The sequence below is a fragment of the Physeter macrocephalus genome, chromosome 10 (genome assembly GCF_002837175.3).
Source record: "Physeter macrocephalus isolate SW-GA chromosome 10, ASM283717v5, whole genome shotgun sequence".
Taxonomy (NCBI): Eukaryota; Metazoa; Chordata; class Mammalia; order Artiodactyla; family Physeteridae; genus Physeter; species Physeter macrocephalus.
The window spans coordinates 21241309-21256503 of NC_041223.1; the positions used below are offsets into that span (position 1 = coordinate 21241309).

At 43.5% G+C, this 15195-nt stretch overlaps 1 protein-coding gene across 11 annotated transcripts in view; it reads left to right on the forward strand.

The window, feature by feature from the left end:
- PLAGL1 (PLAG1 like zinc finger 1) overlaps window positions 1-14971 on the forward strand; it is a 69496-nt gene extending 54525 nt beyond the window's left edge. For 5 of the 11 annotated variants that reach the window (XM_028494359.2, XM_024122613.3, XM_024122612.3 and 2 more), the window contains 2 exons: window positions 7599-8078; window positions 11786-14971. In XM_028494359.2, the coding sequence (XP_028350160.1) occupies window positions 7927-8078; window positions 11786-13025 (1392 nt within the window). In that variant the 5' untranslated portion in view covers window positions 7599-7926 and the 3' untranslated portion in view covers window positions 13026-14971. Of the gene's footprint in view, window positions 1-5532; window positions 6811-7598; window positions 8079-11574 lie in introns of those variants that run through there. The other 6 variants (XM_055087460.1, XM_055087459.1, XM_024122614.3 and 3 more) reach the window with 5 other exon arrangements.
- The last annotated feature ends 224 nt before the right edge of the window (window positions 14972-15195 follow it).

Here is a 15195-nt window from a genome sequence, read left to right on the forward strand (position 1 = left end):
TTTCTTTGCTGTGCAAAAGCTTTTAAGTTTCATTAGGTCCCATTTGTTTATTTTTCTTTTTATTTCCATTTCTCTATGAGGTGGGTCAAAAAGGATCTTGCTGTGATTTATGTCATAGTGTGTTCTGCCTATGTTTTCCTCTAAGAGTTTGATAGTGTGTGGCCTTACATTTAGGTCTTTAATCCATTTTGAGTTTATTTTTGTGTATGGTGTTAGGGAGTGTTCTAATTTCATTCTTTTACATGTAGCTGTCCAGTTTTCCCAGCACCACTTATTGAAGAGGCTGTCTTTTCTCCACTGTATATTCTTGCCTCCTTTATCAAAGATACGGTGACCATACGTGCGTTGTTGTTTTCTTTTTTTAAACTCCAGTTCCTTTGGGGATTTCGCTATTCTCTCTGGGATATTAATGATAGTTGTTTCTGAAGTTTTCTCCATGCAGTCTTTTTTCTTCTTCATTATCCTAGTTGCTTTTTTCTGGTTGTTCTGTGTCGGTTTTTCCTAATAGATGCTTGCTTCTGATTTCTGGTGATCCTTGGAGGCCTACTGACTTGTGAGTGGAGCCATAGAAAAGCTGATGGAAGCTTTGTGTACTTAGATAGGGCTTGTCAACAAGGGCTTCGTTGTAGGGGAATATGGGTAAACCCTTCAGGACTGCCATTTGTCCTTGTCGTTAGCTCTTTTCTCTTGGGCTAGTCAGCTTTCCCAGAGAAGACTCTTTCAGTCTCCTGTCCTGGAGAGTATAATAGGCCTTGTTGCCTTTGTTCTGATAGGCGAATAGGGGAAGTATGCAAACTTCTACTTAATTCACCCTGTTTCAGCATAGTACCCCCTTCTCATACCCTCTTTCGGGAGGGGGTCAGAGGGCCGAATGCACTGACAGACTTTAAACCACTCTTTCTGTTTCTATACCCACTCTTATCCCCACTTCCAGAAGTACCTAGTGCCCAACTTTGAGACTTTTGATGGGTTCTGCAGGGTGAATCAGGTTGCTTCATAGCTTTTCATTACTGGCTTAGAATTCCGCTTTCTTAGGAAGGCTAAGTCAGTTACTGCTTGTTTACCTGCTTTCCAGCTTCCAAAAGTTTGTTGCAGTTTTCTCCTTTCCTGTTATCTTAGGTTGTGTTTTTGAAAAAATCTCAATACTGTTTTAGTAGAGTTTCAGGGGAGACTGGGGCTACATACTTTTATTCAGTTTACCATCTTTAACTAGACATTACTCATACTGTTTGTGAATAGAAGGTTAGCACTCCGTCCTTCTTCATTTTTTCTAAGTCTAATGCATAGATTTGATGTTCTAAAGCTGTGGTGTAATTTTCTCTCTAGATATTAGGTAAACAGTTCACTTCGGCTTTCTTGTTTATCTTCAGCCTTGTTTCTAAGAAAATAAGAGCTTAGTCACTGGGTTAACAAAATTAAGCCTCTCAAGGTGACAGTTTAAAAGAGTCAGTAGGCTGCAAACCTGATTGCTTGGCAGGCTGGGGAGGCAGGGGCTTGCTGTGCGTGGCGCCCCCCAGAGCAGAACCGGGGGCGGGCAGCCGATGCTTCCCACCTCTGAAAGCAAATTGTTTCAAACATATTAAAGTGGAGATGTCTACCCGGTGTTGAGTAAATAGTTCTGGAGGGCACACAGAAGAACCCTTTGTGGAAGCAGTTTCTCACCAAACCAATTTTCCCTTTCTAATTGAGCCGTGGTTTTCAGTGCTCTGTTTTATCTCCACCACGACCACCTTAGCCCAAGCCCCTGCGGGCTCACCTGGACTGTTCCAGTCGCTTTCTTGGTGGGCTCCCCGTTTCACCATCTCACCATGTGGAAAGGGAGCTCATTCCCCTGCCTGGGAGTGACAGGGAAAGTAGGAGTTGGCCAGGTAGACGGGGGGTGGTGGGATAGTCCAGGAAGGAGCATAGCATAGTGTGGAAAACACAGAAGCGTGAGAGAAGGTGGCATGTTAAGGAAATACCAAGTAGATGGATCTGCAGCTGTGGTTGCCTTTGGGCCACTGTGGGATAGAGGTCTGCAGACATAGTGGGGTGACAGGCTTTGGGGATCCAGCCTGAGAGTTCATCCTAGGCAAGACCCTTCTTCTGGCAAGTGGTATGTCAGCTCAGGTGTTACGGATTTTAATGATAGTATCTTAGTACTTTATTGAGGATACACACATACACACACACACACACACTCTTTAATAATAAAGATTTTTAAAGATGCTGACAAATGAATCCCTATGATTTTGAGGGCAGCCTTCCCTCTAGTCAAAAGGTAGGCCTGTCTTAGATGATAGGATCTATTAAATTATCATCGGTACCCACGTTTGAAACGAATTTTGTAGAAGTTGCTTATTGTTTGAATTTCCAAAGAAAATTATTATAGACCCCCTCTCCTCTTTTTTTTTTTTTTTTTTTTTTTTTTTTTTTTTTTTTTTTTTTACTTTTAACCTGATAAAATGCAGTGACTGAGGCACCAAATATATGGTCCATCGCTTAGGAAATATCAGTGACTTTGTGAAAAGTGAAACTGAATTGATAGCACCTAGAGGGTTTTTCCCTTTTTTCATCTAAGTCAGTGTCCTTTAACCTGTTTAAATCTAGAGCCCCTTAGAAAATCTGAAGAAAGCTATGGTCCCTCTCCTCTTAAGAACTCTAATACACATGCCTCCTAATTTTGCACAAAATTTTCGAGAATTCTCAGCCATGGGCCCTGGAACCTCTGCCATGGGCCCCACTTATGAACCCCTGTTCTCAGTTAAGGCTGCAAACCCAGCCACAGCCATCTGGTAGGGTACTCATCAAGCTTCACATCTGTAATCCTCAACCAAGTTACTAGTCCAGCCCCAAGAGCTCCTCTTTTGCTGATGAGACATATAATGAGCCCCAACTCTTCTAACACCGTGCTTGCTCAGATACAACACGTAACAAGTTTTACAACGCATGTGCATAATGAAAAACAAGAAGTAGCAACCACCTGGAGGCTCTGAGTATCTTCTTCCTCCAGCTGATATTTCTGGATGGTTTTTTCATAGATGATAGAGACTTGCTATCAGAGTCCTTCAAATATTGAGGGGAGCACCCTCTCTAGAAGCCTCCTGGAGCCAAATAAACAATGCATTTACACCTGCCCTGCTCCAGGATTGGCTCTTTCATATTTTGTGAGTGTAAGAAGAAACAGAACCTTATTTAGAGGCCCTTTTAAAATTGGCCTTAACACATTTATATAAAAGCAGTCCTAGGTTTTAGGACTAGGAGAGAAAAACGTTTGGAGTAGAACCTTCTCGTCCACAAGGAGTTGTGAATGGAGTCAAGAAAAGAAGAGTTCCCATGTTGGAAGACTAAAAATGGAAATTCAGTTTCCTCTCAGAAATGGGCCTTGCATCGTGTCACTGGGGACAATGGAAATAGAAGCCAGAAGTCATAGTTTATTTTGAGAATGTTGTAAAACATTTGTCTCCCATTAGCTGATTGTGTTACGCAGCATTGGGGACGTCCTGGAGCTACACTTGTGCCCTGACCTCTCCCTCCGCCGTCGTATACCATCAGCCCTCAGGGAACACAGTCCTTCCTGGCTGTTGCCATATATATATGTTCTTATTCCAATCTGATGCTCTCTCATCCCCAAAATAATCAGCATGAACAGAATGAAGCAGATGGCACAAGCCTTCTTTGGCATACTGGCAGATCTGTATCACTCACTCAGTATTTTTAGAATCAAGGGGATTGAAAATTATGTCCTGAGATGTTTTGGGGGAAGACTTACTATCTTTCCAGGGTGACAGGTGTTGAAATATTACCGTATTTTAAGACTCAAATGCAATCTGTATGTCAAGTTACAGAACTGACTGATTAGCATCAGGACCATCCCTTGGTTAGTTCTCCGTTAGGACTGTTGGAGGTTTGCCAAATAATGGAAAGTTAATCACAAGTCTGTTTTAAGGGTGTGGCCAGAAAGCTCATCAGGTTTCAACCAAAGATTGGAATCAGCAGCAGCCAGCCAGTACTGGTCAAGTACATGGTGATGGGAGATGCTGTATTATCCACACAGTTTAGTTTTTTAAAATAGCTGGGCTTTGATCCTCAGCCCCAATGAATTTATAATCTGTTGGGAAGACTATGTTTATAATAGTTTGTGATTATATCATGAAAACAGTGCAAATATTTATATTTGAAGATCCATATTAATGAAATACAGAGTTATGGTGAATGCAATGTTATAACTAGTTGTGAATTTGAGTTCATCATTAAAAAAAAGCCTTCCTGAAGAAACTGAGGAATGTTTACTATTACAAAATTAATTCAGTTCAACATTTGAGGACCAGTTTTGCACTTAGGGTTGGACTAGGTGTATTTAACACAGAGACCAAAACTCAGAAAGATAACAGTCTTGGCAAAGACATTAATGCAATAAGTTTAATAAGTATAAAAATGCTTAAGTGATTTAATGTTTTGTTGTTGTTGTTCTTTGCAAGTTTAATGGGGAAAGAGTTGGAGGAAATGTCTCACATTTGAATACAGTGTGGCCATGTCTAAAACGCCTTGATTATATACCCACCATCTTTGAAGGCCCGAGGGAAAGGTAATGAGGTCTACAGCTTGTTGGACTTCTGAATCTAGGGAAGTGGCTGGAAAGTGCATCTGGGAAAACTTTATTCAGTGCTAAAGGCAGGTACTTTTTTCTTGAATAAATCCTATTTTTCCTTTGTATGCTTGGTGCATTGGTGAGCAATCAAAGTTGATATCTGTTGAGAAACAAAGAGCTCAGGCCAGTTTTTACTCGCAACCGCTTATGTCCTGTGTGTGTTGAGCATGTGTATTATCCAGGCTACTGGGTCCTCCCACTATGAGTAACGGTTGGTGAAGCATACATAGGAGAGAACGTGTGTCTCTTTTCTATTATATCCACAGCTGAGTGGTTAGAACCATGTGTCAGTTTGCGGCTGATGGTTTCTGCTTTTAATCCCAGTGTTTATAAATACTACCATGTATTTGTATGGTGTGTCTTTAGATGACAGAGTACTTTCAGATCCATCTTGTTTCAGTTGCTTGTCCCTACCAGCTCATTTACATGCATCAGATAGATAACACGAACGGAAACTCAGGACAGCTAACAGAGGGGTGAGCTGGAATTTGAAGTAGGGAGTATTCATAAAACAAATGACTGGATCTACATAAATACCTTTTGTGCTTCAGGGAAACGCCTGAGGGCAAATGAGCAGTATAGCCGTGCCTGAAGGAAAGGGTAGCCTTGCGTCATCTCTTTTGACGGTGAAACTGAGAATGCCTGTGCCTTCCAGGACAGCAGCCACTGGCCTCCTGTGGCTACTTAAAGTTAAATAAAATAAACATTTCAGTTTCTCAGTATCACATTTTGAGTGTTCAGTAGCCATCCATTTCCATCACAGAAAGTTCTGTTGGACACCGGTCATCTCTCATAAAGCAGGAGTTGGGGAGAATGAGTTTAAAGTATACGTGCAGGGGACTTGGTGTAGGTGAGAAGCCAGACCAGCTCCTTCTCCTGAGTGGCTAGCGCTATTTTGAGTTCAGCTATAAAGAGAACAAGAAAAAAATGAATTTCAAACTTCATATTGTATGTACATTTTAATCTTTTAAAACGGACCTGGAAAAAACACAGCAATTTCCAGTTGGATGAGTATATTTAATGATGATGATAAATCCTATGCCTTTATAAGCTGGGCCAGTATTATAGCCAGACTTAGGCTGGACGAGAAGTAGGACACACCATGAGTCCTGGCAGCAAAAACTCGGCCACACAGGGTAGAATTCCTGGAAGGAATTACTTTGTGGCCAGGGTGGTAGAGATGCCTCGAGGCCGGGCAGCGAGGTGAACTGGCAGCCGCTGCAGGAGCAAGGAGCTGGGGGAGAGGGGCTTGGACAGAGCTGGGACAGGGGCTCAGTTCAAGTCACGCTTGGTCACAGAGGAATAAGCTGTGTGTGTGTCGCCATAAGAAGGGAGGTTTGGTGCCAAGATGCTAGCTGAGAACGCCAGTGTCCCCGGCTTTGGATCAGTGCTTGAAGCTTCAGGTCAAAGTGCACATGTCAGCTCTGAAGGTTCCAAGCAGGTGTGGGGCAGGATGGCGAGGGGTGTCTGCCTGCTGCTGGCTCCTTGTGAACTCTGACCAGACACTAAAAACATCCGAGCTAGCTGATGAGGAACACAAGAAGTTTCCTGCAATCTTTGCCCCTTAAAAAAGGAATGTGTTTGTCTATGTTGCATGTGCTATGTGCTGATATGTTTAAAGATGCTTGAACTATTATTATAGTAAAATTCCATCTAGCTAGACTCCAACTTTCTGATCTGAAAGTAACTACAAAGGTAAGTAAAAATTAACTTTTAACAGTAAAGAGCAGCTCTAAAAGAGTTGGCAATAAATGAATGACTGCAGGGAACAGACGCCTTGAAGACCTGCTGTGATTGGTCAGGTTGCCATGAGTGCCCTGCTCACTTGACAAAGTTCAGAAAAAGCTGGCCTGGGTACAAAAGCTACTCCAGTGTGTTTAATGTAAGCATACAGTACGCTTTTTTTTTTTTTTTTTTAAACTATTGGCACTTGAAAGGTTAATGTCCATTGCCTGAGGATTAACTCTGTCTAGAATAGCACAGGATTCTAGGTAGCCAGGCTTTTACTGTGTTGTTCATGATGCTGCTTTGGACTCTTATTAAGGCTTCCAAACGATGGTCTGTTGGCAGAAGAGGAGCCTGGATTTGGGTGATCTGCCTGGGTTGGAACGGTGGGAATAACTGGGATTTGAGGCAGATTGAGGCGGCAAGCCCACCTCCTAGGAGTGGCCTTCCAACAGGTAGCTGGTCTCCCAGGCTGGGGCTGGGGAATGAGGAAATGTCCCCATAAACGAAAGGGGAAAAAAAGAGAAGAACAGTTTCCTGGAGGATGGTGCCTGCACATCTAAATGTGCTCTGAGCTCTGCCCGAGCTGTCCCTTCATCTCCGTGGGAGTCTCTTGTCTCCCCTCTAAAGGCACCACATCAGTGAACTGAACTAGCTTTATTCCCACTTCGTTTACCTTGTAGACTTGAGTCCTGCACGGTAACCTCACAGACAAATTAACTTACATGTATACAAATTATTTCGGCTCATCCCCTGGAAGTTTAAACAGGTGTGATAAACAACTTATGTTCTGCCAACAATGAGTGAAGAGGACTAGCCCATGGTTTGAATGAGCAGGGATGATTTTTCTTTTCTGTACCAGTAAAACACTTGAACGCACTGGGGAGGTTTTTTTGTTTTTTCTTTGAATTGGCAGACTGAACTTCACAGTGACCCGAAATCGTGGTTTGAAGTCGGTGATACCGACTCTATGGAAATAGCTGTCTCTATCACAAGGGAGCGTGTGCTCCATCTGTCGTCGAAACACTGTGCACTTGACTCCCGCCACCCAGGAGAAGCACAGGCAGGTGGATTTATGTGCATAAGAACCTCTTAAAAGCGCAGAGGAGGATGGAGAGTTGTGCTGCATTCAAGCCATTTAAAGGAACACGTTGATTCCGGGGAGTTGATGCTGAATTGGTGGGGGAGGAGAGGCACTGTTTTCAGATGAAATGCAAGGAAACTGTTCCTCTTCTCTCCACAGACAGTTTGGTGATCCAGGACGTGCCCCAGCTCTAGTGATGCAGATTGCCTTTCTGCTCTGGAACCTCATCCATGCCTCAGACTTGCTCCTCTCAACCTGAGACTGCGTGGAAACTGGGATGTGGGAAGCAGGAAGCAGAGATAGTGGTAACTGAGAGGCCCATGTCTGGGTAGAACCAGGTCCGGGACCACAACGCTGCCTCCCCCCTGGCCTGGCGGTCAGCTGCTGTGGCTCTGCTGATGTGCTCAGCACCGTCCTTCTATTTGTACTTAAATGGCACAGCATTTGGTCAGCGCATCTGAAAAGGAAGGTGTGAGAGACAAAGCCCATGGCCACCTACCCCTGCCAATTATGTGGCAAGACGTTCCTCACCCTGGAGAAGTTCACTATCCACAATTATTCCCACTCCAGGGAGCGACCTTACAAGTGCTTGCAGCCAGACTGTGGCAAAGCCTTCATTTCCAGATATAAATTAATGAGGTGAGAGGCTTTAGAAAAGGTATGTACTTTTAAACATACCTTTAAAAGGCTTTGCTAGCCCTCAGACCAAACACTGCAGGGGAAAAGGGATGGAGAATGTGGATGCATTTTAGCCTTTATGGCTGTATCTCCAGTGATTACTATAGTCTTTGTATGACAGTTGTGCTTTGCAGTGTCCAGTTCGCTTTTTCAACAAATATTTCTTGTGTTCCTACAATAAGCCAGGCCTAAGGACAGAAAGATGAGACGACACATGGCTGGGGAGACAGTCATGCAAACACCATTACAATGTAATCTAAGGGCTCTGACAGAGCTATGCAGGTGGCAGAAGTTGTTCTCCACCGCCTGATGAGACCTGGGGAGGCTCCTCAGAGAGGTGCAGCCTTTAGCTGTGACCTAAAGCATGAATGGGAGACAGACGGCGAGGAAGGAGGTTCTGGGGAGGCCCTAAGCCTTGTCCTTGAAGCACATGTGCACAGAGGGTAGCGGCGGAGGAGAGCGGGGCTCAAAGTGTAGGGAGCAAGAAGCAGCTCAGAACAGGCCTTGTCTGCTGTCCTAAAGGGTCTGTTTTCTTCTGGTAAGTCTGAGAACTGAAAAACATGATTTGGTCAGGATGTGAGAAAGATGGCTCTGGTAGTAATTTGGAGAAGAGGGAAGAGGCCCGTAGACTGATCTGCAGTCTGTTGTTAACAGTCCAGGTGTGAAAGACGGAGAGCTTGTCCAGGTTCTGAGAGTGAGCGTGGAGGGGGAGGGTCCATCTCTGAGCGCCGGCCTTTGGAGCAGTTTCTCAACTTGGCTCTAAAAGCCACCCTAACAAGTGGAATTCTGTTGGGTATACAGATGTTAAGTATGTGCATTTAATCAGGTTTTCAAAGGCATCCATGATATGACAGAGGGTAAAAACTACTCTTTTAGGAGATAGGTACTCACTTCCCTGAGGGAAATGAATATATGAGATGTGGTTTCTGCCTGTAAAGGGTTTTTATATTATAGAAAGACAATATATACTCAAAATCAGTAAGTCACACAGTAGGCTGATTGACGGTGAATGGCTGTGTGTGTTATGTATCGAATATATGGTACCTTCAGAGCTCTACACACAGAACTGCCACTAATCTGTGCCTCTTTTGATACCTGGTTAAGGGAAATGCATCTTTTGCCTCTAATTTTCATGAAATGAACTTTCACTTTCAGACTAACACATAAATGCATAGGTAAGAGTCAGAATTTAGCAGGAGAGTTTCCATCTGAGTGGTATGAACACGAACCACATTATAATTAGATCTGGGAATGCCCCTGGAGGAAGGCACTTGAAAGAATTAAGAGAGATTTAAATTATGGCTCTTAAGAAGAGCACTGTTATAGATGATGTAATAGAATAAGCTGATTTGTTAAAATAAGCCTATACACGCCTAAAATTCAAATGTGTTCTGTACATCGGCCGATCTCTAGTTGCCATAAATGTGTTGAGTGCCTACTGTATGCACCGATTTTGTTGCAAAGCCTTTCCTGTTTTGCAACCCGCTTCTTATGTGTACACAGTAATTATCCTTACCCGAACACCAAAAGCAGTGTTAGCTGCAGTTAAGCCACAGTGAGGATATTATAACCATGGATAAAGACCAAAACACATATAGGAGATAAATATTTGGAAAAGACAGTGGCGCTAACAGATTACTGGAATGACAGGAATTAGGTGGGATTACTGTGGTAAACCGCACTGAAGAAGATGTCTTAAGCAATATTTAGGAGGTAGGTGGTGGTGGTTCTGAGGAAGGGAAACAACTTGTTCAGCTAAGGGTGTGAAGAGAAGCAGAAAAGGGAAGCAGTGTACTTCATGCAAGGACGGCCTTCCCTGCGCAGTCACCGACATTTCTTGCCTCTCTGGCCTGAAGCAGCGATCTAATAAAGGGATAGAAGAGTGGCGAGAGGGCAGGATGCTTTAGGTTTTGCTTTTTTTTTTCTTTTTTAAAAAAGGGCAGCATTCCATCCCATGTCCCTCAATTGTAACGTAAGATCCATTTTATAAGCAGAGGTTGAAGAAGAAAATAACTGACTTGCTTGACTAGAAAAGAGAACATGGGACTTCTTAATACAGCGAAGGATGAAAGCAGTTAGATGGAGATAGCAAAGGGCAGGAACAGTGATTTGGCAAGGCAGACGAAGTCCCAGTGTAAGCAGTTAACCCCGGAGGAATTCTAAGATCATTGATGTGGTCCAGGTGACACCCAAAGATGGTGGTATTTGGTGACTGTAGGACAGACTGAAACTGGTGGTTTCTTGGGTTGTAAGAGGAGAAGTTAGGGAGGGAAACAAAATGTGGAAGTAATTTCAGCCATAAGATGATCATGTTCTAGGTTGGAACTGTTACATGAGCAGGTGAGGGGGAAATTAAAAGAAGAATTGGATGCCAGGCAGAGGAAAGAGTCAAAAAAGAGGGGTGGGAGCTGGTAGAATGTGAAAAGTGTTATTGCTCAGGTAAGAGCTGTGTCCCCCTGAGCCTTTCTCATAGGTAGGACAGCAAAGTGTGGGTAGGAAATACCAGGTCCAGAGTTGTTAACTTGGCACTGATCTATGCAACGGTGATAAATGAAATTTAATCAGATAAAAATCCTTCACAAAGGAAAAAGGGGAGAGGGACAAGATCCAGAACAGAGCTCTAGGGTTCCTAAACATTAGTGCTGGACCAGATAGAAAGAAAATTGTTTAAATGTCAAGTTTGTTCTTTGCCCTCTAGCAGCCTCAAAAAATGCTTTCGCCAACCTATGAATGTATTTAAATATGCATGTGGAACTTGGGGAGACCAGCATCACTTCAGATCCCCCAAATACCTGTTGCATTGTCCCCGTTCCTCAACACTGTTTGTACCTGTCTCGTAGGACCTGCCGCAGTCAGTGTATGTTCCCCTCCACTGTCTTAGTCCTTCTAGAAAAAGTCCTTTTGAACTTTGTGGAAGAAGTTACCAGTGACCTTTAGGAAGTGAGTTGAAGGTGTCTTAAGAGGGATCTTGAAGAAATGGAGACGGGCTGCACGCCTGTGACATGACAGCCAATAGGAAAGTATTAAACGGCAGAAACTAAGACGTCAGCGTTAAGGTCTCATGGGAGGCAGGCGGCTGACGCTCCGAGAACAGGTGGTGGGGTTGGCATTCTGGGTCCAGTGAGACACTCTCTCTGAGGTTAAAGATGATAGACTATTTGGCTTTATGTCTAAGGCCTGAACTTTTTGTCTCAGTAAAGACCAAGCAGAAATTGTATTGGAAACAATAAAAATAACAACACGGGGGGGCAGGGGTTTATGGGGTTCTGTGTAGAAGGCAAATTGGATCACTTCTGGAAATTCAGAAATTTTAAGAGTACAGAATAGTCATTTAAACCCCTTCCAGAAAAATATTTCTTCATGATCATATATCTTAAAATGCTTGTATACTTGTATTTGTTTAGAAATCTCTTTGTGTACATCAGGAAAATGTGTTCTCAAAGCATATTCTTTACAGGTGTGAAAACGGCATCACGTAGTACCTGTTTTTTTATTATAAAGTTTATGTGTAGAATCTGGAAAATACAGAAAAGTGTTTTAAAACTAAAACACATATACCACCACCTAGAGAAAAACGACTATCAACATTTTAATACTGTTGGTTTCTCTACGTTTCTTCAGCTCTTAAAACACTGGGTCTGTTGTGAGATTCTCCCTTCTGCTCCTAGGCACATGGCTACCCACTCGCCCCAGAAATCCCACCAGTGTGCTCATTGTGAGAAGACTTTCAACCGCAAAGACCACCTGAAAAACCACCTCCAGACGCACGACCCCAACAAAATGGCCTTTGGGTGCGAGGAGTGCGGGAAGAAGTACAACACCATGCTGGGCTACAAGAGGCACCTGGCCCTGCACGCGGCCAGCAGTGGCGACCTCACCTGCGGGGTCTGTGCCCTGGAGCTAGGGAGCACGGAGGTGCTGCTGGACCACCTCAAGGCCCACGCCGAAGAGAAGCCCCCGAGTGGAGCCAAGGAGAAGAAGCACCAGTGCGACCACTGCGAAAGATGCTTCTACACCCGGAAAGACGTGCGGCGCCACCTGGTGGTCCACACAGGCTGCAAGGACTTCCTGTGTCAGTTCTGTGCCCAGAGGTTTGGGCGCAAAGACCACCTCACGCGACACACCAAGAAGACACACTCACAGGAGCTGATGAAAGAGAGTCTGCAGTCCGGAGACCTTCTGAACACCTTCCACTCCCTCTCTCCCCAGTTCCAGCTGAAGGCCGCCCCGCTGCCTCCTTTCCCTTTAGGGGCTCCTGCACAGAACGGGCTTGCAAGCGGCCTGCCAGCTGAGGTACACAGCCACACCCACGGCCCCTCGGAGCAAACCTCCCAGCCTGTGCCAGCGCTGCCAGAGCTCCTGGCCCCGCTCCACCCCGTAGCATCCCCCAGCTCTCCTCCCCCACCCCTCCAGAATCACAAGTACAACACCAGTTCTACCTCATACTCCCCACTTGCAAGCCTGCCCCTCAAAGCGGATACTAAAGGATTTTGCAATACCAATTTGCTTGAGGACTTGCCTCTGCAAGAGCCTCAGTCACCTCACAAGCTCAACCCAGGTTTTGATCTGGCTAAGGGAGGTGCTGGTAAAGTAAACCTGCCCAAGGAGCTACCTGCAGACGCTGTGAACCTAACAATACCTGCCTCTTTGGACCTTTCCCCTCTGTTGGGCTTCTGGCAGCTGCCCCCTCCTGCTCCCCAGAACGCCTTTGGGAACAGCAGTCTCAGCCTGGGGCCCGGGGAGCCTCTGCCCCCCAGGTTAAGCTGTCTGGGGCAGCAGCAACAGGAGCCCTCCCTGGCCATGAGCGCCATGAGCCTGGGCCAGCTCCCCCTGCCTCCCCTCCCCCACGTGTTCCCGGCTGGCACTGGTTCAGCTATCCTGCCTCATTTCCACCACGCGTTCAGATGACTGGTTTTAAAGCGTACCTTTCTTATTCTGGAAGATGTTTTAAGAAGCATTTTAAACAAGCATCAGTTATGATACAAGGAAAGAGTTAGTTAGAAAGCAGGACTGGAATATGGCTTATTCAGTGATGACTGGCTTGAGAGAAGAGAGTTCTCGAACTGCATGTATTGTGCCAATCTGTCCTGAGTATTCATGCTTTGTACCAAATTTAATAAGCAAGTATTCTTTAATGGAACTGCAACCATTGTCATAACCGACATCCATACGAGGGCTGCTATATATAGGTGTTTGTCAAATTGAACTTAATCGTAAGCCATGATCATAATAATGTTAACTAAATAACTTTATGTGGCACTGCCTAGTAAGGGAACTATGGAAAGGTTTGGATTTCTCCAAAATGGGAGAATTTTTAAAATAAGAAAATAACCTTTATATTGCATATTATGACTAGGCTGTGTATTTCTTTTCAGGGATTTTTCTACCTTCAGGGTTGGATGTAGTTTAGTTACTATTGCCATAGCCAACCTATAGTTTTACAGAAACAATTTCTTGTGGAATAATAGATGTCTCCATTTTAAAAAAGCATTTTAAATGTAGTTTGAATATTTTCCACAGGATGCTACAATGTGAGTTATCACTTCATTTATCTTAAAGACTAAACTGATTGTCAGTTACATCTGACAGAAAAAAAAAAAAAAAAATCACTGTGTAACCAGGTTAAGCGGTAAAATAATCCAGGCGTCAGTCAAAAAAGGCATTTTACTGACTTTAATATTGATTATATTTTTAACAGGAATTTAAGAATATTACTGGAATTAAAAAAATATATATATATATATATATTAAACAAGAATTTCCTTTGCTCTGTCTGGCTTAAAATACTACTCTGCTTAAGTATTTTTAATCACCAATAAGTAAATGCATTTTAAAATTCATCATTTAAGTCAATATTAGTTTTATTCAAAAAAGATAACGTTTTACAATGTAACTATAATCTATCTCTTGAATTTGGTATCTAATGAGTTTTTAAAATATAAAACCTAACCTTTTTTTAAAGCTCCTTTGTCTTTTGTGTTTAGAGGCTTTCTATATGAAGATATATCTTACGTATAATAAACTACAAATTCTGCACGTGGCTTGATTAATTTTTATATACAACCACACCGCGGAACTATCCACACTGAGACAGAAAACGGTTCCAGCTCCTTGGCTGGCTCCCTCATGCCCCCTCCTGGCCATTACATCCCCTGCAGAAACTACTATTCTGACCTCTAGTCAGCATCTATTAGAAACTAAACCCGCCCCCCCAACCCTTTTTTTTTTTTTGAGTAAAATAATTATGATTTAAGGTAGGAGCTTATATGCTTCATTAAATTCACAGTGCTAAGAACTTACTTTTATTCAGAAACAAACATTCTGAATCCTTCCAGAAAGAATGCTATGTAACTTACTTACTATTTCTGATATATAGGTCAGAATACTAGCTACTGAAGTTTTGGCTAGGCTACCATGATCCCATTTTACAGTAGTGTTTACTATTAATTTCTAGTACAAACTAGAAGTTATTGCATATTGGGATTTCTTCAGAAAATATTTATTATGCCCCCATAATACTGTTTATTTTTGCTTGTTTTACCTCTAAATAGGGTGGGGGTGGGCAGAGAAAGGGAAACCTTGAGTTCGATTACCCATCAAAGCAGCATATTAGCCAAATGTGAGAACCGTGGTTCCCAGTCCTTAAAGGTGGTGCTGGTGAGCATGAAGGGCGGGAGGCCCTGTAGATAAGCTATACCTGGGGCTGCACTGCGGCATGTGTGGGACTGACATGGTGGGTCCTTAAACTACGGTTTCACTTGCAGGGAAGAAATGAGACAGGGACACAGGTTACCTCGTCAGTAGGAATCTACTGCTCTGGGATGTCTCAGTTCCCAAATCCACTCTTACCTCTCCAAGGGAAGGCCGTCTCCCAGAGCAAGTGAAGAGTGGTAGAGTGGCAGCTCCCCTCAGCTAAAGCTTCTTCCCAAATTCCATTTACAGAAGCTTCCATAAATACTTTTATGTGGCTTACGAGTCTTCAGTCAGTTCCAGAACACATACCTGATTTACCTGAGCATAAAACATAGCATTTAGTTCCCAAAATACAGATCGTAAGACTTTCAGATGTCATGTTTGC